This window comes from Hippopotamus amphibius, chromosome 7 (assembly GCF_030028045.1).
Source record: "Hippopotamus amphibius kiboko isolate mHipAmp2 chromosome 7, mHipAmp2.hap2, whole genome shotgun sequence".
Classification (NCBI taxonomy): domain Eukaryota; kingdom Metazoa; phylum Chordata; class Mammalia; order Artiodactyla; family Hippopotamidae; genus Hippopotamus; species Hippopotamus amphibius.
Genome location: NC_080192.1, coordinates 64,512,010 through 64,538,423, shown reverse-complemented (window position 1 = coordinate 64,538,423; position 26,414 = coordinate 64,512,010). Strand labels below are relative to the sequence as shown.

Below are 26,414 nucleotides of genomic sequence, written 5' to 3'. Positions count from 1 at the left end.
AAGATAATCCCAATGCAATTTAAACTCTTCCAGAATATAGGAAAAGAAGAAAGACTTCAAAAAAACTTTGATTAAGTAACATAATACTGATATTGTCAGAAGCACCAAATACAAATTATTTATTTAAGGATGCTTACTTAGATAGAAAAACTATTTTTTTTTAAAGGAAGAAAAAGAGAAAGAGCAAAGAAGTGAAGAAATTGGCACTCGAGTGCCAGAGTGGGTTTGTACATGGTCATAAGAGCTGATTGTTAAACTGTCAGTTGACACACTGGTAGCTTGAAATCTGCTGTGATAGTACTCATTCCACAGCTTCTTTTCTTTTCCCCTGGAAAATCACAACACCACTGCCAAAAGTCAAGTTCGTAGTTGTGCCCAGTTGGGAGGAAGGGTATTGTCATCTGAAAGAGGTATATGAGGGGCTTCCGGGGCTGGGAAATGGTTATACAGTTTACAATAATATTTAAGGTGTACATTTATTTTATGCATTTTTTTCCTGTAGGTATATTTCATAATTTAAAATAATATTTATTTTCTTATTTTTCTGTCAACCTGATGGATATGAAAAAATGTAATTTTCATTTCCACCATGATAGAGAAGTCTCAGTCACTTTTTATCATTTGTTGATCATTATTATTACTCATTCATATGTCCTTTTGTCTGAGTTTTTATTCAAGTTTTTTGCACATTTTTATTGATGTGTTTTTTTAACCTAAATTACTTGCATATGCTTTTTAGATATTTTGAATTCTGATCTTTTGTTAGTTAAACACGTTGCAATTTACTTCTTCCAATCTTAGCCTGATGTTTACTTTTGTTACAGTTTTTTTAAAAAAATATAAATTTTAATTTTACTGTGGTCAAATATATCAATGATTTCTATTAGAGTTTGTGTTTTGTGAAAGTTCTTTAAGAAGTTCCTATTTGTTGGAAGTATTAGCTTATGCTATGGTGGTTACCATATATATATATATATATATATATACACACACACACACACGTATCAAATCAACACATGGTACACCTTAAACTTACACAATATTATATGTCAATAATATTTCAGTAAAGCTGGAAAAAAACAAAGGTTTTCCTTGCCCAAGTTCATAAAAGTGTATTTCCTATTTTATTTTAAATTTTAAAGTTTCCTTTTCACATTTAGATGTTAACTCCAAATGTAGTTTGTTTTTTGTTTATAAGGAGAGACAGGAATCACATTCCAACTTTATTCTTCCATACCACTAACCAACTGTCCCTGGATCATTTATTGACAAGTTGGTTCTTCCCTGTATAGCCTTTTTTATATTTAAATTTTGCCATTTTGTTTTTCAATTCTGCATAAGTAAACATATTACTTTAAAATGTAATTATTAAACCATACATATATGGTCAATTGTTACAACAAAGCAGCCAATAGCATTCAATAAGGAAAAACAATCTTCTCAATAAATTGTGTTGGAAAAACTGGACAGCCACATGCAAAAGAATGGAATTGGATCACCATCTTACACCATATCCAAAAAAAAAAAAAAAAAACCACTCAAAACGAGTCAAAGACTTGAAACCATAAAACTCCTAGAAGAAAACAGGTGGTAAACTCCTGGACACTGGTCTTGGGGATAATTTTTTGGATTTGATGCCAAAAACAAAGGCAAAGAAAGCAAAAATAAACAAGTGGGATGACCTCAAACTAAAAAGTTTCTGCATAGCAAAGGAAACCAACAACAAAATGAAAACACAACCTACTGAATGGGAGAAAATATTTGCAAATCATAGATCTGATAAGGTGTTAATATCCCAAATATATAAAGAATTCATAAAATTAATAGCAAAAAAAAAAAACCAAATAATCCAATTTAAAGACAGGCAAAGTGCCTAAATAGACATTTTTCCAAAGAAGATGTACAGATGGCCAACAGGTACATGAAAAGGTACTCAACATTACTAATCATCAGGGAAATGCAAATTAAAACCAAAATAAGGTATTACCTCACACCTGTCAGAGTGGCTTATATTAAAAGGTCAACAAATAACAGATGTTGGCAAGGATGTGGAGAAAAAGGAACACTTATGCACTATTGGTGGGCATGTAAATTGGTGCAACCACTATGGAAAACAGTATGGAGTTTTCTCAAAAAATAGAACTACCATATGATTCAGCAATTCCACTACTGAGTATTTATATGAAGAAAATGAAAATACTAATTTTAAAAAAATGCACCCTAGGTTCTCTGCAGCATTATTTACAATACCCGCTATATGGAAGCAACTAAGTGTCCATCAGTGGATGAATGGATAGAGAAAATGTAAGATATCTATACACAATGGAATATTATTCAGCCATAAAAAAAGAATGAAATCCTGCCATTTGTGACAACATGGTTAGACCACAAGGGCATTATGCTAAGTGAAATAAGTCAGACAGAGAAAGACAAAAACAATATGGCCTTACTTATATGTGGAATCTAAAAAAAACTAAAACAAAACAAAACAAATTGCAAACAAACCAATACAAAAAAAGAACAACAAAAGAAAACACAGAAAGCTCATGAACACAGAGAAGAGACTGGTGATTACCAAAGGCTGGGTGAAATGGAAGAAAGGAGTTAAAAATTATAAACTCTTAGCTATAAAATAAATCAGTCATGGGGATGTAATAATATTGTATTGTGTATTTGAAAGTTGCAAAGAGAGTAGATTTTAAATGTTTTCACCACAAGAAAGACAAAAACTTGTAACAATAGTCAGTGATGGATGTTAACTAGACTTATTATGATGATCATTGACAAAATATAAAAATATTGAATGAAAAATAAAATTTAAATATAAAAACATAAAACATGATAACCAGAAAAATAACAAAAGAGAAATTGTCAACTGCCAAATAAAGAGCCTAGATATTCAGAAGTACTTGAAGTATGAAAGTGTAGTTAAAGTAATGTGCAACTTCATTGCTTCATGAGAATGAATTAAGAAAATTACTTGTATTACCTGGAAATCTTGAATGTCTAGTATATGATTCTGACCATCATGCAAGATGTTCTTAAAAATGTTTCAAGGCCCATATTTCTTTGAATATAGAATTAGTGAAATGACCCACTTTCCTCACATAATCAACAGAAAAGAAGTGAGATGTAAAAAATACTTGTCTCATTTGTGGGGGGAGGGGGGAGTAGGTAGGGGATAAAATTACTCACTTCCTTCTGCTTCTGTGGCTTCCTTTACTAATAATGACTATTGGGTACTAACCTATATCTTTAAAAGGGAAGACCCTGCACTCAGCTTATGTACCAAAGGTAGCATTTTCTTTAATGTTGTCACTGCACAGATTGGGAATGAATTCTGAAACTCCTCCAGACATCAGAGTGTCTGCAGCAGTACTGTCCAAGAGAATTTTTGTAATGATGAATGTCTTCCATAATTCTGCATTGCCCAATATCGTAGCTCCTAGCTACATGTGACTATAGAATAATTAAGATGTGGCCAGTGTGACTGAGGAACTGAGTTTAATTCAATCTTTTTTTTCCCAATGAAACTTGATTTATAAAAACAAGTGGTGGGCTGGATTTGCCCTATAGGTGCTCTGGTTTTCCTTCTTTCTTTCTTTCCTTCTTTCTCCTTTCTTTCTTCCTTCCTTCCTTCCTTCCTTCCTTCCTTCCTTCCTTCCTTTCTCTTTCTTTCTATCTTTCTTCCTTTCTTTCTTTCTTTCTTTCTTTTTCTTTCTTTCTTTCTTTCTTTCTTTCTTTCTTTCTTTCTTTCTTTCTTTCTTTCTTTCTTTCTTTCTTTCTTTCTCTTTACTATTCATTGGAGATTAGTTGACTTAAAATGTTGTGTTAGTTTCAGGTATATAGCAAAGTGAATCAGTTTTATATATATATATATGCATATCCACTCCTTTTTAAATTCTTTTCCCATAGAGGCCATTACAGAGTACTGAGTAGAGTTCCCTGTGCTACACAGTAGGTAATTGTTAGTTATCTATTTTATACTTAGTAGCGTATATATGTCAATCCCAATATCCCAATTTATCCCTCCCCCCTTACCCTCTGGTAACTATACTTTTTTTCTACATCTGTAACTCTATTTCTCTTTAGTAGATAAGTTCATTTGTACCTTTCTCTTAAGATGCCACATATAAGTGATATCATATGGTATTTGTCTTTCTCTGTCTGACTTACTTCACTCACTATGACAATCTCTAGGTCCATCCATGTTGCTGCAAATGACATTATTTTATTCTTTTTAATGGCTGAGTAATATTCCATTGTGTATATGTACCACATCTTCTTTATCCATTCCTCTGTTGATGGACATTTACGTTGCTTCCATGCCCTACCCATTGTATATAGTGTTACAATGAATATTGTGGTTCATTTATCTTTTCAAATTATGGTTTTATCTAAATATATGCCCAGGAGTAGGATTGCTGGATCATATGGTAGCTCTATTTTTAGTTTTTTAAGGAACATCCATACTATTCTCTATAGTGGCTCTATCAATTTACATTCCCATAAATAGAGTAGGAAGGTTGCCTTTTCTTCACACCCTCTCCAGCATTTATTGTTTCCAGATTTTGTGATGATGGCCACTCTGACTGGTATGAGGTGATATCTCACTGCAGTTTTAATTTGCATTTTTCTAATAATTAGTGATGTTGAGCATCTTTTCATGTGCTTTTTAGCCATCGGTATGTCTTCTTTGGAGAAATATCTATTTAAATCGTCTGTCCATTTTTTTATTGGGTTGTTTTGTTTGTTTTTGTTTTTGGGTTTTTGTTGTTGTTGTTACTTTTTTTGATATTGAGCTGCATGAGCTGTTTGTATATTTTGGAGATTAATCCCTTGTCAGTTGCTTCATTTGCAAATATTTTCTCCCATTCTAAGGGTTGTCTTTTTGTTTTGTTGATGGTTTCTTTGCTGTGCAGAAGCTTTTAAGTTTCATTAGGTCCCATTTGTTTATTTTTGTTTCTCTTTTCATTACTCTAGGAGGTGGATCAAAAAAGATCTTGCTGCAATTTATGTCAGAGTATTCTACCCATGTTTTCTTCTAAGAGTTTTATGGTATCTGGCCTTACATTTAGGTCTTTAATCCATTTTGAATTTATTTTTATGTATGGTGTTAGGGAATGTTCCAATTTCATTCTTTTACATGTAGCTTTCCCAGAACCATTTATTGAAGAGGCTGTCTTTTCTCCATTGTATATTCTTGCCTCTTTGGTCATAGATTAGGAGACCATAGGTGTGTTGGTTTACCTCTGGACTTTCTATCCTGTTCCATTGATCCATATTTCTGTTTTTGTGCCAGTATCATACCGTTTTAGTTACTGTAGCTTTGTGGTATAGTCTGGAGTCAGGGAGCCAGATTCATCCAACTCCGTTTTTCTTTCTCAAGATTGCTATGGCTATTCATAGTCTTTTGTGAAATTTACTCAATTTTTCTTCTATTTATAACTTTTCATACAGATTCCCAGGAATTTGCAAAGATAATATATATAGAGAGATGTCCTATGCATCATTAACCCATCTTCCCTCAATGTTAGTGTCTTGCATATAGTACAATTACAAAACCAGGAAACTGATGTTGGCAAAATCCATAGAGATTATTCATGCACTTGTGTGTATGTGTAAGTTATAGACAATTTTATCATGTGTAACTTCATGTACCTACCACCACAACTGAGGCACAGACTGTACTATCAACATATGGTTCTCTCATACTAACTCTATATCATCTGCCCCGTCCCTAATAGTCTCTCTAGGTGATCCCTAGATGGTAATCACTAATCTCTTCTCTATCTCTCTCTCTATTTTTTTTAATTTTAAGAATATTATCTGATAGAATCATGCAGTATGCACCATTGGAGTGAGACAGGTGTTTTTCACCCAGCATAATTTCCTTGAGGTTCATCCAAGTTGCTGAGTAGTATTCTATGCTATAGATGTACCTGTTTTTTTAACCATTTACCCAATTGAAGGACACTTGGCTAGTTTCTAGTTTTAGGCTATTACAAATAAACCCGGTAATAATATGTTTGTACACCTTTTTGGGTGTATGTAAGTTTTCATTTCTCTGGGATAAAAACCCAAGAACAAAATTACTAGTTCCGGTGATAAATCCATTTTTAGTTTTAAACAAAACTGTCAAACAATTTTCCAATTTTATTTTATCTGAAATAAAATTTTAAAATATAGAGCTAACATCATACTCAATGGTGAAAAACTGAAAGCTTTCTTTCTAAGATCAGGAATAAGGGTGCCACTTTTGCCACTTCTATTCAACATGATACTAGAAGTTCTAGCCAGAGAAATTAAGCAAGGAAAAGAAATAAAAGGTATGCAGATAGACATGGAAAAAGTAAAATGACCTTTTTTTCAAAGACCACATAATCTCATATGGAGAAAACCCTAAAGATTCTACAAACAAACAAAAAACTTGGAATAAGTCAATTCAGCAAAGTTGAAGGATACAAAATCAACATACAAAAAACCCAGCTACATTTCTATACAGGAACAAAAAACTATCTGAAAGAGAAATTAAGAAAGCAATCCCATTTGCAGTAGCATAAAAAAGAATAAAATACTTAAGAAAGTTAGCCAAAGAGACAAAAGATTTGTACCCTCAAAACTATAAAATGTTGCTGAAACAAATTTAAGACACAAATGAATGGAAAGACATCCCATGCACGTGGTTTAGAAGACAATATTATTAAGATGTCAATACTGCACGTAGCAATCAATGTAATCCCTATCAAAATCCCAGCAACAATTTGGCCAAAAGAGAAAAATCTATCTTAAAATTCATGTGGATCATCAAGGCACCCCAAATAGCCAAAACAATCTCAAAAAAGAACAAAGATGGGACCCTTACTACAAAGCTACCGTAATCAAAACAGCATAGTGCTGGCACAAAGACGGATGAATAAAATAATGAAGCAGAATAGAAAGCCCAGCAGGAAGCCCTCACACATGGTAAAATGATTTCTGACAAGGTTGTCAACACCATTCAACAGGAAAAGGACAGTGTTTTCAGAAAATGATGTTGGGAAAATTGATATCCACATGCAAAAGAATGAAACAGGACCCTTATCTTTTATCATACACAAAAATTAACTGGAAATGGATCGAGCTAATATATATTATACCACTAGTTATAAGGAAAATGAAAATCAAAATCACAATGAGATACCATCTCACACTCATTAAGATAGTTACTATACTATATATATATATATCTCTTATAAGAAAACTTAAGGGAAAACCTTCATGACAATGATTTTTTGCTTATGACACTAAGAACAAAGGCAATGACAACAAAAATAGACAAATTTGACTATATCAAAAATTAAAAATTTCTGTGCATTAGAGGATATAATAGAGTAAAAAGGCAACCCACAGAATCAGAGAAAATATTTGTAAATCCTACATCTGACAAGGGGTTAAAATCCAAAATATAGAAAAACTCTCACAACTCAACACTAAAATTAATCAACCTGATTAAAAAATGGGCAAAGGACTTGAATATACATTTTTCCAAAGAAGATATACAATAGTTAATCAGCACATGAAAAGATGTTCAACACCACTAATTATTAGGAAAATGCAAATCAAAATCACAATAGAGCTAAAAAAAATAATCACAATAAGATACCATCTCACACTCATTAAGATGGTTACTATACAAACAAACAAAAATAAAACAAAAACAGTAAATAAGAAGACTTGGTGAGGATGTGAAAAAGTTGGAAACTTTGTGTACTGTTAATGGGAATGTAAAATGGTGCAGCTGCCATGTAAAACAGTACAGTGGTTCCTCAAAAAATTAAGCATAGAACTACCATATGATCCAGCAATTTCACTTCTGGGTATATATCCAGAGAGTTGAAAACAGGGTCTCAAAGAGATATTTGTACACCCATGTTCATAGCAATACTATTCATAATCCAAGTGCCCAAGAATGGATGAATGAATAAATGAAATATGATATATACATTCAGTGAAATATTATTTCGCCTTAAGAAGAAATGAAAGTCTGACATGAACTACAACATGGATGAACCTTGAAAACATTATGCTAAGTGAAATATGTCAGTCACAGAAAGACAAATGCTGTATGCTTCCACATATATGAGATACTAGAGTTGTCAAATTCACAGAGACATAAAGAGGAATGGTGTTGCCAGAGGTGTTGCCCAGAAAAGCTCAGAAGTCTGAGTTTTCCTGTCAGTGGAAGGCTGTATGGACAAAGGGACTGGCCCCATTGGCTGCAGCTCCCACTCTCAAAATGCTGGCTTGTACCCTTTGTCTTTCCCTAACTTAGATTAGATTCTCTACTCTGGGCATTTTGAAAGGTGCTTTGAGGAATCTTGTGACCTTAAAGACAGAAGCCATCTTATTTGTTCCACTTGGAGTATGTTTTTAGTTTTCTTGGAAAGACATCAAGCCATAGAATTGGCTCTATTATAGATTCATGTAACCTTCTCCCTTTTGGTAATAGGTGATTCTTATACAAGGGTCAATATTTGGAAGCTTTCCCAGGAAATGGTCACTTCGGCAAAAAGAGAGTCATGGAAAGCTCTTACTACATCACTGCTATCCACAATTTAACAACTAATTCATATTTATTTCATAAAAAGGTACTAGGTATTAATGTGAAAAATCAATGTGTGAGTGCATTCTGAGTTAATGTACTTAGTACCCAGAATTCTTAAATTCTGAGTTAATCCAAATTAAAAACATTTATTTGCTATAGTTTTCTCAATACCTCTAACTAATCAGTATATGGTGTGACTCTCCAGTTATGAGAAATAGCAAGTAAGGAGTATATTTGTAAATGTACTGAATCATAGAAGCCCCTTTTCAGAACCAGAGTCTATAAAGCAAAGTTGGGAAATATCACTTTCACCAATCAGCCAAAGCAGTCTAAAGACAGCACAATGGAAAAGCTGAATTAACCTGGGGATTAAAGGTAAGTCAGGTGAGACTGCAGGACCATAAATTGAATTATTCAAGAAAATAACATCTATATGATGGTCTTGAAGTTGAAGTAGAAATATGCACAAAATTGAGAAGGAATCCAAGGGTCAGTAAAGGTAGGCCTTGGGTAGCAAACTCGAGATTTTTATATTATTCTATGAAAAGAGGAAATAACTTTTGGTGCAAAGGGAGCTGGATGGATGCCCTTTAATGGCCAGATGTGGCATGCCATGAACTGACATGAGTCAAGAATTGGAACTGAAAGACCAGTCGAGCTGTTACTTGGGCTGAAGTCCTGAGTGTCCATACCAAGGCAGGAACGAAGTTTGGGAATAGTGGGGGTGATTACATGATTTTTTACTCCAGTGCTCAATATTTTAAAGTTGATTGTACCCTGAAAGGTTGTTTTTCTTTTTTTTGGCCTGAACCCAGTTCCTGTCAAGATCAGAATTTATAGTTGATCTCAAAAGACAACTTTGTCCCTTGCTATACAATTAAACTTGTGTTTCTTTCTGAGTTGCTGCCATCTGCACACCTTGTGCTATTGGGATACAGGACTGGCACGTGCTCTTTTGTTCTGAAAGTGACATGAGAAGTGTGGATTCACCTTCTGCAGGACAGCATTTCTGCCATCGCCCATGGGATAGAAGTCAAGAACAGAACAGGAAAAAGACATGAGGCTTCATCAGTTTTATCCTCCATGAAGAAGTTATTACACCAATAATGAGGCAGAACCTCTCCAATTTTAATAATAATGGAGTGGATATCATTGAGATTACTGAATCAAATTAATGAATTAGCTACTGATAAGAATAAAACAAGATAATAAATGCAAGGGCTTTTTTGTTTTTTTGTTTTGTTTTGTTTTCTTTTCTTTTTTGCACCCAAATGCCCTTTACATGTATGATCTGAAGAGAGCAGTCAAGTTTCAATTCCTACTCAGCTATGTCATTCCCTTTAAATAAGGGAACATAGGATGTAAGAGTTATTAGAGGTATAGAGCTGCAATTATTCCTCCTTAAAGTAGAAAATGCAAGAGCAATAATGATAATAATGCATAAGGTCAAGTGCAATGAACTTAGGTGAGAGGCACAAAGAAAGGCTCAAATTAGCTACCCCTTTGCAAAGGAAGAGGCTCTGCAGATGAGGGCAGCAGCAAAACCTCAGCTTCCTGTGTTCCATTTCCAATTCACACCCTCTCCTGTTTCTTTGGTTATTAATAACTGTATCCTCCCTTTGCCCTCACAAAGGGGCACGAAACTACTCATCAGGCAGTGGAAAAAATGATAACCAGTAGCATTCTAGACATTTCATCATTCAAACCAGTGTAAAATGATTATACAAAATCCCTTGGGAATTGAAGTGGCCCTCTTTTCACTTTTAAAACTATACTTTGACTAATAGAAAGTCTGTCTTATTTAACACCATCTAACAAGACCCCCTCAAGTATATCTCTCTTCCTTGACACAGTTATATATAATCTAGCGCATTATCAAGTCTTCCTGATCTAAACTAGCAACATGACTCGATTCATCATTCACTTTAAATTAATGAGATTATTTGTTCAAGTGATGTTATTAATGGATTGTATAATATCCATCAGATAAAGTACGAATACAATGTTGAAAGCAAGCAAATTAAGTCATCACAGGCCTTGAAAAGCAATGACCGAGGCTGCCATGATAGTCTGATTTGTAGGAAATTCAGACTTAAATAATGGCTCAGACTCTATTATTTTTTGGGTGAAATAAATCTGGGAAACCGACAAAGACCAGCCAAATGTACAAATTTGAGCTTCTAATGAATACAATGACATCTAAAATCTCGAAAGTCACCCTCATAACATTAAAGTCATTCCACTAAAGTCAAAAACAATTTTTAAATATTTGGAGAAATGACCAAGCAATGCCATTAGTACATATTGGCCAGGGGAAAAAGGTAAGGAGGCAGACACGTGCCATATTTTTTTTTTATAATCTATAATTAATTGTAGCCTTTTTTTTAATCTCTTTATTTGAGTATAATTGCTTTACACTGTCGTGCCAGTTTCTGCTGTACAGCAAAGTGAATCAGCTGTATTTATACATATATCCCCATATCCCCTCCCTCCTGTGGCTCCTTCTCACCCTCCCCATCCCACCCCTCAGCAATCATTTAAAAAATTGTCACACATAAGGTAGTGTCTTGACATTGCCACACATCTTGCATAACTTTAATGACAAATACCAAACACTGTAAAGCAATTATACTCCAATAAAATGTATATTAAAAATAACAAATACCATGCTGAAGCGTTTAAACATCATTGCTCATGTGTGTCTGTGTGTGTCTGTGTTTCTGAGAAAAAAAATCTGCAGTAAAATGATAGCTTTAATTTGTATGGCAGCATAATTTATAACTGTGTTACTTCTTTGGATTTTAAAACTCTTCTGTGAAGTTGATAAGAAGAGTATTATCTTCCCACTTTACAAATGAATGAAGAAAGTAAAAGACAGGTCCAAAATCACCTGGTATGTGGACTAAAAATCCAGGGATCTTTTCATTGAGCTTTGCTCTCCTTTGGTCTGCCCTTTGTGTGGTAGGAAGGGCAGAAATGTCACCTCCCTTTAAAGAGGAGATTAAAAATGCAATGGCAGAAACAGCAATGACCCCTGGTGAAGAAAAGGCTCCTGACAAACTTTTGACTGGTCTCTTGATTTATTAAAAGCACTACTCAGAGAAAAAGGGTCTAAACTTATACAATGTTTAATTTCCCTGTCAAAATTACAGCATCAGATTTTTGAACCTGATTCTTTGTATGTAAGGATAAAACATGAGCTGAAATCAATGCTAAATCATGAGCTAGCATTAAAACATATTATGTCTACATGCCCACAAATACATATAGATATATTTTTTTCCAAAGGGGTATTAGCAAATCATATACCTTATCTTCAGAATAATACTTAAACACACTGCAAAATAGCATAGACCAAAAATGAGTTACCAAAGCCCCAGGGGTTTGATTTTATGACTGACTTAGGATAGATAATTAAAACAATAATAATTACAGAAATGGATCTGTTCTTTTTGACCAAAAAGACCTATGTGCTAAGAATCAGGTCCAGATCATTTTAATTTACACATGTAAATTTTATAGTACCACTACCTTGCTTTGATGGAGTCTTAATTTTTCAGCAGGCTTCCAAATGCTAATACACACTGTTATGCCTCTGCTATTTTTAATGAGAAAATTTTCCTCTTCCTGTCTCCAGGCCTCACCTTGTGAAGTCTGTCATCTCCATCATGATCATACACATCTGCTTGGCCAGCACAATGATGTCATTGCCGCTGTCGTCCCATTTGGCCACTTCAGCATCCAGCTTGCTTTTCTCTTGGTGGAATATCTCCACCTGCTCAGCTATCTTTGCCTTCTCCTCTTGCGGTAGTTGTGCCATGATGGCCTGTGTGGGTTACAGAAAAAGCGTGATTAATGGTGACAAAGGAAGCACAGACAGGAGGTTGACTCTGCCTCCAGTTAACAGCAAAGCCAGACCCTGACAAGGCTGATAGGCTGCCCCACCATTCTGGAAAGTACCTGTTCTCCAGCCCCAGGAAGGCAAAAGCACAGACTGGTAAGGTCCCCAAATACCCTGTTCCTGTTCCCACATATAAAAAACAACAGAGATCCAAAGGTACGTGCACATTGACAGTAACAGAACTTCTCTGTCGCTGTGATGACATATGTTTGTTCAAAAGAATCTATTCCTGACAATTTTTATATTTGGTCTTGGGAAACTTTTACCAGATGAAAGAGTACACCTCTTTCAACACTGAAATCTGTTCAGAGAAGGGAAAAAAGAAAACAGGCCTTCTGTTGCTGGGAAGGAAAAGAATTTTAAATATCTGAGCATCCCAAGTGGGGTGGGGAGATGTTCTGTGAGTGTTAATGAAGCCGGTCATGGTTAAATGCCAAACAAAAAATCCCTTATTCAGGGCACTTCCCAGATGGCATCCCTATTCCCAGCCCTCCTCTATGGAAATCCTGGATCGACCGTGGTCCACTGGAGAGCCTATGAGTATGTACAGAGAAGCTGTGATGGGATAAAATTTAGGATTAGGAAGCAGTGGCTGATTTTCAATAGTTGCTAGGTAAAGGAATGTAAAAAATGAAGAACTACAGGTGATTCTCACTATTCACGGATTTTTTTATTTGCAAATTTGCCTACTCTCTAAAATCCACTTGAAATCCTCAAATCAATATTTGTGGCGTTTTCAGTTGTTCACAGACATGTGCAGAGCTGCCAAAACTTTGAGTCATCCAACATCCATGTTCCCAGAGGAGGCTGAACACAGCTTTCTCTGCCTTCTTATTTCAGCACTCATACCATAAGCAGGCATCCTTTCTGCAGTCAATTTAGTACCACATTTTCCACGCATTTGCACTTTTGTTGGTGGTTTTGTTGTTTAACATGGCCCCCAATCCTAGTGCTAAAGTGCTGTCTTGTGTCTCTAAGCACAAAAAGGCTGCAATGTGCCTAACGGAGAAAATACATGTATTAGATGAACTTTGTTCAGGCATGAGTTTTAGTGCTCTCAGCTGTGAGCTCCATATTCATGAACCAAAACTATCTAATAAAGTATCTAAACAAAACCACTCATTAAACAAGATTACATATTGACAGGTTCAAGGAAATGTTAAGACTGGCAGCTCTCAGGAACCTAATCCTGTTTTTCCCCTAGGAGCAATGATTCCATAGTTGCTAATGAAGTATTCATGGTGACTTTACAGAACATAAGGGCTATGAATAAAGACAATCAACTGTATTTGTTAAACACCATTTATGTAGCAGGCACTGAGTGAAATGTTTGACATCAGTTTATGGCATCCTCACAGAACCACCTGCAACCTGCTTCACTGAAAGGAGCACACATGTCAGTGTGTCAGCACTGGTAGCCCTCTGGTTCTGGGATGCACAGAAGAGAGATCAAGAGAGCATAACTTGGGGCACCTACAGCTTTTGCAAAGGACAAGCAAATAACACACACACACACACACACACACACATTGCTTTCTAAACTGTAAAGCTCCTCCCAATGTAAGTGAATGGTTCAAAGGAGAGGTAGCTGATATCTAATAGAAATATCAGTAGATATGAACTCAGAAAAACTGGGCTCAACATGGCTCTGTTGTTGACTTGGGTTAAGGCCTCATTGTTACTGGGTCACAACCTTAACTTTCTGCAGTATAAGAACAGTAAACAATTACCTCAAAATGCTATGATGGACAGAAAATGAAATAATAAATGCGTTACATATTTGTCTGAAAAAAAATGAAAGTATGTGTGGGATTATTGCTAACATTACATTATCATTACCTCTGCATGAGTTTTCCTTTCCAGCTGCCCCTCTAGCTTATTACCTAGTTGCCATCAAAGAGAAGGGATGGGCTCAGAGACTATGTGACTAGCTACAAACAGAAGATTGATGTGATTCCTTGAACACAGGTGTGTATACTGGGTACTGTAGTAAAAGGCTTATGAATGTCAAAAAGTTAGTCTACTTTATTCTACAAGATTAATACTATTATTACCCTTATGTTATTAATGATGATACCAAAACCCAGGGAAGTTAATTAAATTCTGAATATTACACAACTAATGAGCTGTAAGAATAGGATTCAAACCCAGGTCAGCTAACACCATACTTAACCACTGTGCACAAAGTGATCACCATGCAGGATCACGTGGGTTAGACACTGCCCAGTGGTCCAAGCCCAGGGGGGGCAAAGGTCACTGAAACTGCAGGCTCTGTCCACCAGGCTGAGCATCCTAGAGATGAGGCTTCATCTGCCCAGGGTAAAGGGGTGCCTTTGTCCAATTTGCATAAAGATGTCCTTCAACTAGCAGGTTCCTAAATGCTACCTCTTACTAACAGACAGTCATGTCTACTAAATCCCATGCTTGCATGTGTGTGACTTTATACAAATAGCACGTGAGCGTCGGTGTATGATGCATGTATATACTTTATATAAATATGGGTGTGTGTATACAAAAATTACAATCCATATTTTAAAAGCCAGACTAGTGCAAAGTATTTAAAATACTACAATTTGAAAAATATTTTATAGTACTTTTAAAATTGAATTTAAAAAGATAGCTAATATACAAAAGGGCTTGTTATTAACTCACATTGCAATATCATACTAATTCCAAAGCAGCTATTCCAATACCTTTGAGATAGGTTTGGATTCATGGAAGTTTCCTGAAGCATCCCTGTCTAATGTCCTAATGCTGCCTTAGATTCATTTTTCCTTCTCATACAAAACTGATAATCATGTTTTACTTAGACCTCTCGAGTTCTAACCACCATCATTTAAAACATCTATTAGGTGTTTCTCCATAAAAGAATCTATAAAACTACATGGCAGACCTCCAGACTCTACATTCAATCTCCAGATTCTAGCAATAAACCTACCATTGTTCCAAAAGGGTTAATTTGTGCATTAAAGGGTGTACGCGTGTCTGCCAGCTGTATCACTTGAGTTTCAATGGTGCAGTTTAGCATTTGAACATTAACTGCCTTGCTCTAACTCTCTAATTTCTATGAATGCCCTACCTCTGACTTCTCTTTGTGCTCCTGAGGGTAGAGGCCTCAGCATCCTGTACAGTGTAGAAGCTAAATACATATCTTTTGATTGACTGCTTACACATTTTTCCACTCACTGCATTGACATAGTTTGAGAGAAGTTAACAGAACTGACAAACGTTTTCTAAGGGCACAATTCCGAAAAAAACTGGCCCCTTCAAAGCAGATTTGCAAAGGAAGATGTTATTTTGACTCTAGGGGTGTTCCACCCACATAATGCACTTAATGGTGTGTGACTTGGGCATAAGAGTCATTACATTCGCTTCTGCTTATGTAGCTATTGATGAAGAAAAGTCGTTTCCTAAATATTCTTAAAATGCTCTTGGCTCTTAAAAATTCATAATTGACCTTTTCTGAAACTGGAATTAAAAAAAAAAGGTTATCTCTAAACAGTAGATCACAAACTGTGAAATTTGCAAGTTAATCAAATTAAAATTCAACACATGAGTTTTAATTAGGTCTTATCAATGTAACTCAGCAGTTTGAAATGTTAACACATTAAAGCCGTTCTAGCTAAGAAAAAAAAATAGAGGCTGGCTATTTCCAAATCAGGTTGAATACAAAATACATAACATGAAATTATTCATTCCCTCAAACTAAGGAAATATGAGAAAAATGATTTTCATGGCCAAGGGGGAAGAGAACAAATCAGCTTTTCTGTTTGTGTCATGTGATCACCTGGGGCAGTCTGAGATTTTTGGCTGCTTTCTGTGTAGCCAAGGACAGCTGTCCAGATTGTTGATCTGGGGCCCCAAGTTGGTGGCAATCAGAGACTGGAATTCACAAAGTTTCTTAACTCCCTAGCCTCAGGCTCCCAGCCTTTCCTCTGAACATGCAACCATTTTTTGTGATTGTTCTAAGCTTTATTTATTAAATGAAAGTGCAAATCACTTACATAAGCCAACAACCTCTCAGCCCAGAATCTTTTCTTCAGTCTAAATCTCAAGGAGATTTTTTCCAATCTCAGACAGATTATTTTTCCAATCCCAAGGTGAAAAACGACCTTTAAAGTCTATGGACCTCCAAATTGATGTGTTAGTTTCTTAATCACAGAGCAAGAGTCTTAACATCAAGGTTTGAAGTACATGAATGTTTATAAATAATGATTTAAAAGGTTAAAACTTAATGTGTCCATTTCTACTCACTTGGTTTTAAAGCAGGATAATAAACAGAAGTAATTAAGGAGTGGGTGACTTTTACCTCTCTCAGATTGTGAAGTGAATTGGAAAATTGAGATTCTTGTCTCATTAATTCAAGTAAAAACTTTCATGATGGTCTAAATTATCCAGCTCTTTCAGGTTAAAGTACTGGCCAGCCTTCTAATGAATGACTATCGTATGATACAAGCATGATCATCATCTTCTTCATCAGCTTAACATTATGTAATAACTCTCATGATACATTTCATCATGTATTTCTCCCAATGACATTATGAAGTAGGATGCATACACATATGTATATACCTATACACAAGGAGATGAGGCATGGAGACGTTAGGAAAGTACCCCAAAGCCACACCGCTTGGCCAAGCCCATGTTTAAAAATCAGTTTTGTGTGACTCCAAATAATATATTTTATCGTGAAGGTTAAGTGCCAAAGAGTTGTTGCTGATCAATTTTAACTATGTCAGCTTGTAAAGAAAGAGTTTATAAGATGTCATGTTTAGAATCAAAGGGCCTGATTATTTCTATATTTCATCAGATCAGGGTACGACTGTTCTTATTCATATTCTCTCTCTCTCTCTCTCTCTCATAAAGCACTGTAAACAAGCAGCAGACAGGAACACATAAAGGAAACAAGCACTCACTCTAATTTCAGAATTTGAGAGCAATACCGGAGTGGGTATTAAAGTCTTCTCTCCCACCTTAACCTCCTCTTAGATTAATTTACCATTTTCAGAAAAGAATTTCTCTGAATAAGAACATGAAGTAATAGGAGAGAGCAGGCTGCTGGAAAGAGAAACTGCCTCTGTCAGAGACAACTTTTGCCTCCTTCACAATTTCAACCAAGTTAACACATTTCTCTGGTCAAAAGTTCGACCATCTGTCATCTCAGCAATTTGATGCACCCTCTTATTTCCAACTTACAGCCATAATTCTATGCCTCTGATTTGTCATCATATAATTACAGGCTTAAATAGGCTGACTCGATAACTAATGCTGTCTGCTGCAAGTTACTCACACAAAAACAAACCAGCAAGTGCTGGATTACAGGGTTACTTTGTTCTTACTATCCTGGCCCATGTTCATCATTCATGCTGAAAAAATCTTTCGACAAAGACTATTGTCTTTTCACCTACTGGGTGAAAAAATAATAGATGGTGTAGACAGGTGTCATCTGTCTTTTGTTTCCACCCATTGTAACTGACTTGATGTTGAATGTAAGTAAGATGCATGAAATGGAAGTACAATGGGACTGTATTCTTCCTCATAAAAAGTGAGGCTAACCATGCCATTTTGAAAGATGGTGATTAAAAGATTATAAGATAAGGGTTGTAAAATATGCCTTAGTCTTTGAGAAAACAAGTCAATGGATACTTGGGGCTGTATCAATACTAAGTTACAGTCAGTCAATCAAGTTGACTTTGAACTGATTAATGGTGAATTACTCAAACTTGCCCTTTGTCATTGACATAAAAATGCTGGTTTTACTTAATTTTGAAGGTGAATTGACTTGGTTGATGAATTAGTTTAGTGTTATGCCGGCACAGGCTCAAAAGTCTCTCAGCTTAACGTCCCTATTTGCAACACTTTAGGGGGAGTAAATGAAGTCTACAGGGTATTTTTTAAAGTAAGGGGCCTCATACGCTTTTGTGCACTTTTCCGCTGTCACCAGCCTGTGATTAAAAGAGATTTCTCTTCCAAAGGATGACAATTTTCAGAGTCATCCCTTATTGAGCACTTAATATATGTCAGGTATTATGCTCATTATTTTACAAATATTAAGTAATTAAAACCTCAAAAGAATCCTATCAAACAAGTCTATTATTTACATTTTACAGATGATAGGACCGAAGCTCAGAGAAATTAAGCAGCACGTAACAGAGCATAGTCCTCACTCTACACTGTACAATTCAAAACCAAGTCTGTCTGAAATCGAAGCCAGTGCCAGTGCATCTTCAATGTTCTGGCGTTTACTCTCACATTTCCTCTATCAATGTCCACCTATATCTTCTGGATCATTTACCTGCTGGATGAGACTATCAGGAGAAATCAGACTTTAAGTACAAAGACCTTCTGGACTCAACATAAAGCTTAGCCTGAGTCCACTTTATTTTAACCTTTGGCTATCTCCTACTCTTTTTTCATAATTCCTAAGCCAATGTGAACTTTCTGGGGTTTCTTAATCCTTATCCTAAATTATGATCTCTTTCTCATGCTTCATATTCATTATATTTCTTAAGTAAAACTTATCAAAGTGAATTAGAATATCTAATTCTCAATTATACTATAATTTGATTATTTTTGCCCTATGGAAACTGAGCCGTTAAAGGGAAGAGAATCTCGCCCTCTTTTGCAGTCTCCAGGAATTTTATCTCCTGCCACCTGCCTTGATCACCTGCATCTTACCCTCAAGGATCTCCAGCTAATAAGATTGGTCAGATTCCAGAATCGTTTTTGAAACACGTGTATTGGTGGACAGTGTCATAGAGTGTTCAGGAGTGTTCAAATGTCAGCCAGAGTGGTCATCTTTCTGTTGCTGCTTGCTCTGCATCTTAAGCTGGTATATTTCTAGCATGTCGCTGTAATTTGTTTTACAATCACATGGCAGACAGATCTGGGGCTACTGCCCTGGCCATAGGTAAGTGTCAGGGGAATAAATTTCCCTTTGTACTCTGACGGCCTTGAAACAATTTCAAAATATGTGGTCTTGTTTATCAGAGACCCCAGGCCAGAGTGTGAGCAACAATAGCCCCGCCAGTAACAAAGTAGTACTCTAATTCTCCGTTTGTGGTTGTCTCTTGTGTGGTTAACAAATTTGGAGACTTCAAGCAGAACCATGGTGTCTGTGTCAAGGTAAGTTTACAGCACTGCTATAACCCCTGGTCACTAAACTATCTAAACATGATCTCCAACCCCTACAAAATCCACCACAGGCATAAGTTTTGCTGTGATGTGGCTGCTATGTTTTGAGTGATGGAGAGAGAATGAAGTTAGAGGGAATCAGAATCAGTGGTGGTTATCTCCATTGTGTAAAATGTGAATTGTCAAAAACAACCCTAGATGAGGCACAGATTTCTGGGCCATGAATCGCTGGGATTCCAGGTTTCTGGAGATCAGAAATTCCTTAAAACAAATTTGTTGAACACAGCTCACGTGCACCAAACCAAAGTTTTGGATGTCCACTCACCCGTGCACTCTGCCCTGCAATGAGCTGGTCATCCTCAGTCTGAACACTCGTCCGGCTACGCACATCATAATCTTCCTGCTCAAAGTCTGAATCATCCTCTAGTTCTTCTGGGGTCTAAAAATATAGAGGAAAAGAGAAAAATCAGCATACAGATCTCCCTCTGCTTACAATGGGGTTAAGTCCCAATAAACCCACTGAAAGTTGACAATATCACAAGCTGAACATACATTCAATATCTTAACCTATGGAACATCATAGCTTAGCTTAACCTACCTTAAATGTGCTCAGAACATTTCTATTAGCCTACAGTTGTGCAAAATTGTCTAAAAGCCTCTTTTACAATGGAGTGTTGACTACCTCATGTCATTTATTGAACACTCTATTGAAAATGAAAAACAGAATGGCGGCCTGCGTACAGAATGGTTGTAAGTGGATCAGTTATATACCCTTGTGATCGTGTGGCCAACTGGGAGCTGCGGCCTCTGCACCTGTACAGTAGTAACAGATAACGTGCTTTAAGTGCTGTCCATATGCCTATCACCTTTTTTAAGTGTTTTGCATACACTAACTCATACGGTTTTCTTGACAGTCCTACGATACAGACATTATTTTCTCCATTTTACACACAAGGAAACTGAGGCTTGAGAGGATATACCTTGTTAAGAATCTTCTAGGGCAGGCAGTTTGACACATGTACTCAATACTATCATGCTTTGTTAATTCCAAGAGGATAAACTCAAGAGGTGACAAGGATGGGAAGACAGTGCATTAGTGTGCGATTCTCTGCTCAGTTGTCCTTAGCCTGAAAGCTGATGATCACCCACAACCTGCCTCTTGGCACATAGGAGCACCACCTCCCAGGGTTCTGTCTCTCAAAAGGAAGGAACAGATCACAGGCAGTACTGAGGATACAGTTGCCCATCCCCCATCTGAAAGGGCACATTTTAATTCTGCTGGTTTCTCTGGCTACCTCAGTGTAATTAATCAGGTGTGGTAATTGATGGAGTCTTGAGATTGGTCAGACAGGCATAAAATGGGGTCCTTGGTGCCAATATCACATTATGCTTAGTAATTTTCCCAGCTTTGGCATATCACTCTTGTTTTCCTTCTCTCTCACCATCAACCTTATTAATATTCACTCAGTCATCTACAGATGTTCAATATTCTTTCATAGGAATATTAAAAGAAAGCGGTTTTGTTCCCATGCTTTATTAACTCAGGCAGGGGTGAGGTGGGCAAACCCTGGTTCACATAACTGGTGGTGTTTTCATTGTGGACAGAGACAAGAATCTCTGTGCATTTCTCACTCTTCTGGAGTGTGTCGAGGAACAATTACAGAAAGTTGGTAAATTCTGCTGACAGATGAAATGACAAGATTGCACACACTTTTCATCATTAGTTTTTGAAAAGGAGAGAGAAAAATGAAATGGAAAACCTCACTCAACAGAGAAAAGGAGGAAATGACAGTGCCTATAGTACTGTGTCCAAATATTGCTGTGATCTGCACATTCAGTAGATGAGTCAATGGCAAACACAACCTGGCGGCATAAGGCTCATGATAAATGAGCTTGTATTCAAGTGGCTACAGCTCAGGAACCAAAATAAAGTTTAAAAATGGAAAAAATAAAATAACCAGGATGTGGACCCAGGGGACCTAAACGTTTGGGGCCCAACTCTGCCGCTGATAGGCTGTGTGTCTTTCACAAGCCCCTTAGAGATTTTCTGCTTTTCTCTCTCCTCACTCATAAAGTGAAGGTAGTAACCGCTACTTGCTCTGCCCGCCTCACTGGCTTCTAGGATCAACTATATATGAAAATGCTTGGGAAACAGTAAAAGTAAGCTGAAGTAATCAGTGATAGTGATCGTTATTATGCTTAACAATAAAATATACACCTAACAAAAGCTACAATCAACAGCATCATCATAGCAATCATTTTTTACTACCCACGATGGGTCAGGCATTCAGCTAAAGGATTTAATCCTTACAACGACCTAATGAAATAAATTTAATCCCCATTTTATAGATGTATAAAGAGGTTCAGCATTGTTAGGTATTTTTTCTAAGGCACCACACCTAGCAAGTCGAGGGTCCCAGAGCTTTTAACCATCACAAACACCACCAGGCAAATGGATGAGATTGAAACATTTTCTTCTGCCTAAACCATGCAGCAAACCCATCCAAGCTACCCATTTAAATAGTTCTGTGCAGGTGAAGTTTCCTAATTGTATGTAAATGTGTCTCCTATCCATGTTGTTATGTTTTTAGTTATTCATTTTAAAAGTATGAGTGTTAATTTTTGGCTGGTCAAGGACCTCTGCAAATTAAAGGAAACATGGAAAAATATTGATGGCCTGCAGATGGGCCAGAGATAATTAGACTTCTATCATTAGATAGTATCATAGGGTAAAAGAAATAGAAAAAATATGCAATTCACTGGACTGGAGGCTAGACAGTGAAGGTCAAATCTCAGTTCTATCCTTATGTACTCTCAGGGAAGGCCTTTTTATGACAATAAAGAACCACTTTGGTCTACTTTTGGTTCCATGGTTCTACTAATAAAGTATTTGGCCTATAAAATATCTCCCTTCTAAGAATCTATCACATTAATTTGTGCTTATTACAGAGGCCCAAGTACATCATGTGACTTTTCCAGGGTCACACCACATGTCATCTGCAGACCAGGATCAATCTACCTGCCTCATGTTCCCAATCAAATGCACACTCTTCTCTACAACAGCTTCTGTAAAGAAGCAAAATGAGAAAAGGGTGAAGAATTTACAGTAATTTCACCAGGACATGTGAAAAATGTAGTAAGGGCCATTTAAAGGAACAGCTCAAATGTAAATGAGTTTCACTGGGAGCGGAAAAATGAGGATATAATTTGGCAACTGCAACAGAAAGTTTGGGTGATACATGAAGAAGGATTTCCCAACAGATCCCTAATCACTGGAATGGATTAGAAATGAGAAAGTAGAATTAAAGATTTCCTAAAGCCAATATAGAGCAAAATCTCCTTCGTTAGGACTGATTGGCCACTGGCATCTTTACCCTGTATTACTCTGGAGGCCACCTAAATTAGTTCCTTTTTTCTGCCTTTACCCCACACGTTCTATTCTCACCAGTATAACCAGGGTGTTCCTTTTAAGATCTAACTCAGTTCATGTTATTCTCCTGCTCAGAAAACTTCAAAGTCTCCCATCTCTCATTCAGTGTGGTCCTTAGGCCACATGTGCCATTCTCTCTGCCTGGAACACTCTTCCCCTAATACTTTAATGGCTTGTTTCCTCCTCTTTCTCCAAGTCTCTTCCCAAATGTCACCCAGTGACCATGCTTCATAAAACCCACACCCATCCCATGCTCTATCCCCTTTATACTGCCTTGGTTTTCTCCACAGCACATTAACTAGTATGTTATATCTACTTGTTTGTTCTCTGTCTCCCACCGAAGGAATATAAACTCTTTGAGGATTGGAACTTTTGATATTTTGTTCACTTCTGTATTCAGGGCACTTCCAACAGTAGGGCCTCTAGTAAGCGTCATTCAACAAATATTTAATAAATGAATGATTAAGATCCAATTACCAGGACTTCCCTGGTGGTACACTGGTTAAGAATTCACCTGCCAATGCAGGGGACACAGGTTCAATCCCTGGCCCAAGAAGATCCCGCATGCTGTGGAACAACTAAGCCCGTGAGCCACAACTACCGAGCCCAGATGCCACAACTACTGACGCTGAGCACCTAGATCCCAGGCTCCACAACAGAAGAAGCCACTGCACTGAGAAGCCTGAACACTACAATGAAGAATAACCCCCACTTGCCACAACTAGAGGAAAAAAAGCCCACATGCAGCAATGGTGACCCAACACAGCCAAAAATAAATAAATAAAATTTTTTAAAAAAGATCCAATTACCAAAAATTTTTTAAAATCATACTAAATTATTTTTAATTGAGTTAAGAAAAAAATTAGGGCTCTTAAGGGGCCACGTTGATAACAGCAATCTGTAATAGGTAAGTCAGTTTTGTCACATAAGTTGTTTCTAAAATCTCTTCAATGTTTTATTTTCTAGCTATGACAAATACTCTAACTTCAATCCTTGAAATTTTGATAATATTGCTGACTAATCTCGCAAATTCTATTTCATTAATTGATTGTATAAAGATAAATTTCATCCCAGAAGGATGAGGAAGGGAAATATTTCTTGGGAACCTACTAATGCCAGGTCTATACTAGTGCTTTACAGCTGCAGTAATATTTGTCCCCATTTACAGATAAGGAAACTGAGGCATAGAGAAGGAAATTAGCATGCCAACAACCCTGAAATAGTTAAACCATAGATTCCCACACTTTATTGCTTCAATCATTGTCTCAGTAATTTTTTCATCGTGTCTCTAGGCTAAAAACCAAAAGAAAACAAAACTCACAGTTCTGCTGATTAAGCAGTTAGATTATAAAAATGGATTAAGTTGATTGGCCCTAACAATTTTGTTCCTGCTGCACATTGCATTACTTCTCAAGCCTTGGAATACAGTTGAATATCCACTGAACTTGCTTTTCATCACAGCAGCCACCAGAAACCCTGCATCACAAATACATGATGTGATCAATATATGATGAAAGGGAACGTTCCAACCTAATGTTTAAACTGTGAACCACCTTCAGCTAATATTTCACACGGATTCTGAGAGATTTCTGTGTTTCCCTCGACATTTTAAAATATCTTGCAACGCTCCAAGGCATCTCCATGCCCATTTTGGGAGATGTGAAGTTAAGTTACAGAATCTTATCTGAACCCTGTCTTAGGCCCAATTGTTTCTCCTCCTTGCTTTCATAAGTTTCAATATGCAACCAAATTAATGGGTTCCAATTACAAAAGTTCAATGTATAGATATCATTATAGATTTTTTTCATGGTCATTCTCTGAGAAGCAACTACTGTTTTGTTGAATACAGATACTTTGACACCGAGATATTACCACCTTCTATGCTATCCACTTATCTTAATTTCCAATATTAAACGTTTAATTCCTTGTGTCTTAAATATACACTTACTCCTTCTTATTTGAAGATTATTGAGGTGTGAATTTGCCTACTCATCAAAGTTTCTCTGTAATCCCTAAATCAATATTCCTGGAGTTATTCACAAACGTGTGTGTGCAATGTGGCAAAAATTTTGAGTCAGCCAACGTGCAAATTTCCAGCCGAGGTCAAACAGCACAACATTCTGCTTTCTTATTTCAGCTCTTATACTATAAACAAGTATCCTTTTTGCAGTCTATTTAGTGTTACGTTTTTGCATTTCTGTGCTTCCTGTTATTTCTCTGCTTAAAATGGCTGAGATGTTGTTTAGAGCTCCTAAGTGTAAGAAGGTTGTGCTGTACCTTCCAGAGAAGATGCATTTGTTAGATGTTTCCTTCAGGCATGAGTTACAGTGTGGTTGGCCGTGAGTTCAATGTTCATGTATCAACAGTATATATTAAATTAAGCGTATTTAAACAAAAACACACATAAAACAAACTAATATATTGATCAATTGATGAAATTGTGACCAGAGAGGCTCACAGGACCCTGACCCTGAATTTCAATGTTACAATAATCTTTAATTCAGGGTTCACTGAATGTAACTACTGCAACTAATGAGAACCAATTATATGTTGGTGTGCTAGATTTCTGTTCATTTTTTTTAGCTCTGCATTGGAGTATAATTGCTTTATACTGTTGTGCCAGCTTCTGCTGTACAACAAAGTGAATCAGCTGTCTTTATACATATATCCCCATATCCTCTCCCTCCCGCAACTCCTTCCTATCCCACCTCTATCCCACCCCTCTAAACCATCACCCCTCATCGAGTTGATCTCCCTGTGCTATGCAGCAGCTTCCCCCTAGCCATCTATTTGACATTTCGTAGTGTATATATGTCAATGCTACTCTCTCACTTCATTTCAACTACCATATTGGGGTAATCAGAAAATTTCTATGTAGCTGACAGAGTCACCAAAGACAAGCCTCAATGAGAAGTGAACAAGAAACCTTTTTATGGGACAGAGACAGAGTCAGCCTGTTCTGGAAGAGAAGTAGGGTCTGAAGAGCGAACTTGGAATACAGGAAGGACCAGCTTCATCTGCTTCAGAGGGTTGCTTGGAGCTGTCCTGGAGTGCCTACATACTGACATCACCATTAAATATGTATTGATTGCTGAGAGGCAAGGTGATAAAGAATTTGACCTTTCAAGGTCATCTCTGCATTTTTGGAGGGGGAAAAATTCTTATTTTTCCAAACCATAATCAACACTTTGAGAGAGAAGGAGGCATGGTCAGGTTTGCTGGGAAAGAGCTCTACTTGTCTTACTGTCTTTCTCCCTCACTTAGCGCAACAATTTCTTTTTAAGCAGACTTAACCATCGTACACAGAAAGCAAACCAAGAATTTAAGTACAAAATGAAGGCATTCTGGTGCTGAATGGAGAA

General features: G+C 36.6%; 1 protein-coding gene across 2 annotated transcripts in view; it reads right to left on the bottom strand.

The window, feature by feature from the left end:
- The window catches only part of CTNNA2 (catenin alpha 2), a 1,170,309-nt gene that overhangs the window by 45,320 nt on the left and 1,098,575 nt on the right, over positions 1-26,414 (bottom strand). For both annotated transcript variants that reach the window (XM_057742313.1, XM_057742314.1), the window contains exons 14-15: positions 19,948-20,061; positions 12,232-12,413 (exon numbers count right to left, since the gene is read on the bottom strand). In XM_057742313.1, the coding sequence (XP_057598296.1) occupies positions 12,232-12,413; positions 19,948-20,061 (296 nt within the window). The remainder of the gene's footprint in view (positions 1-12,231; positions 12,414-19,947; positions 20,062-26,414) is intronic.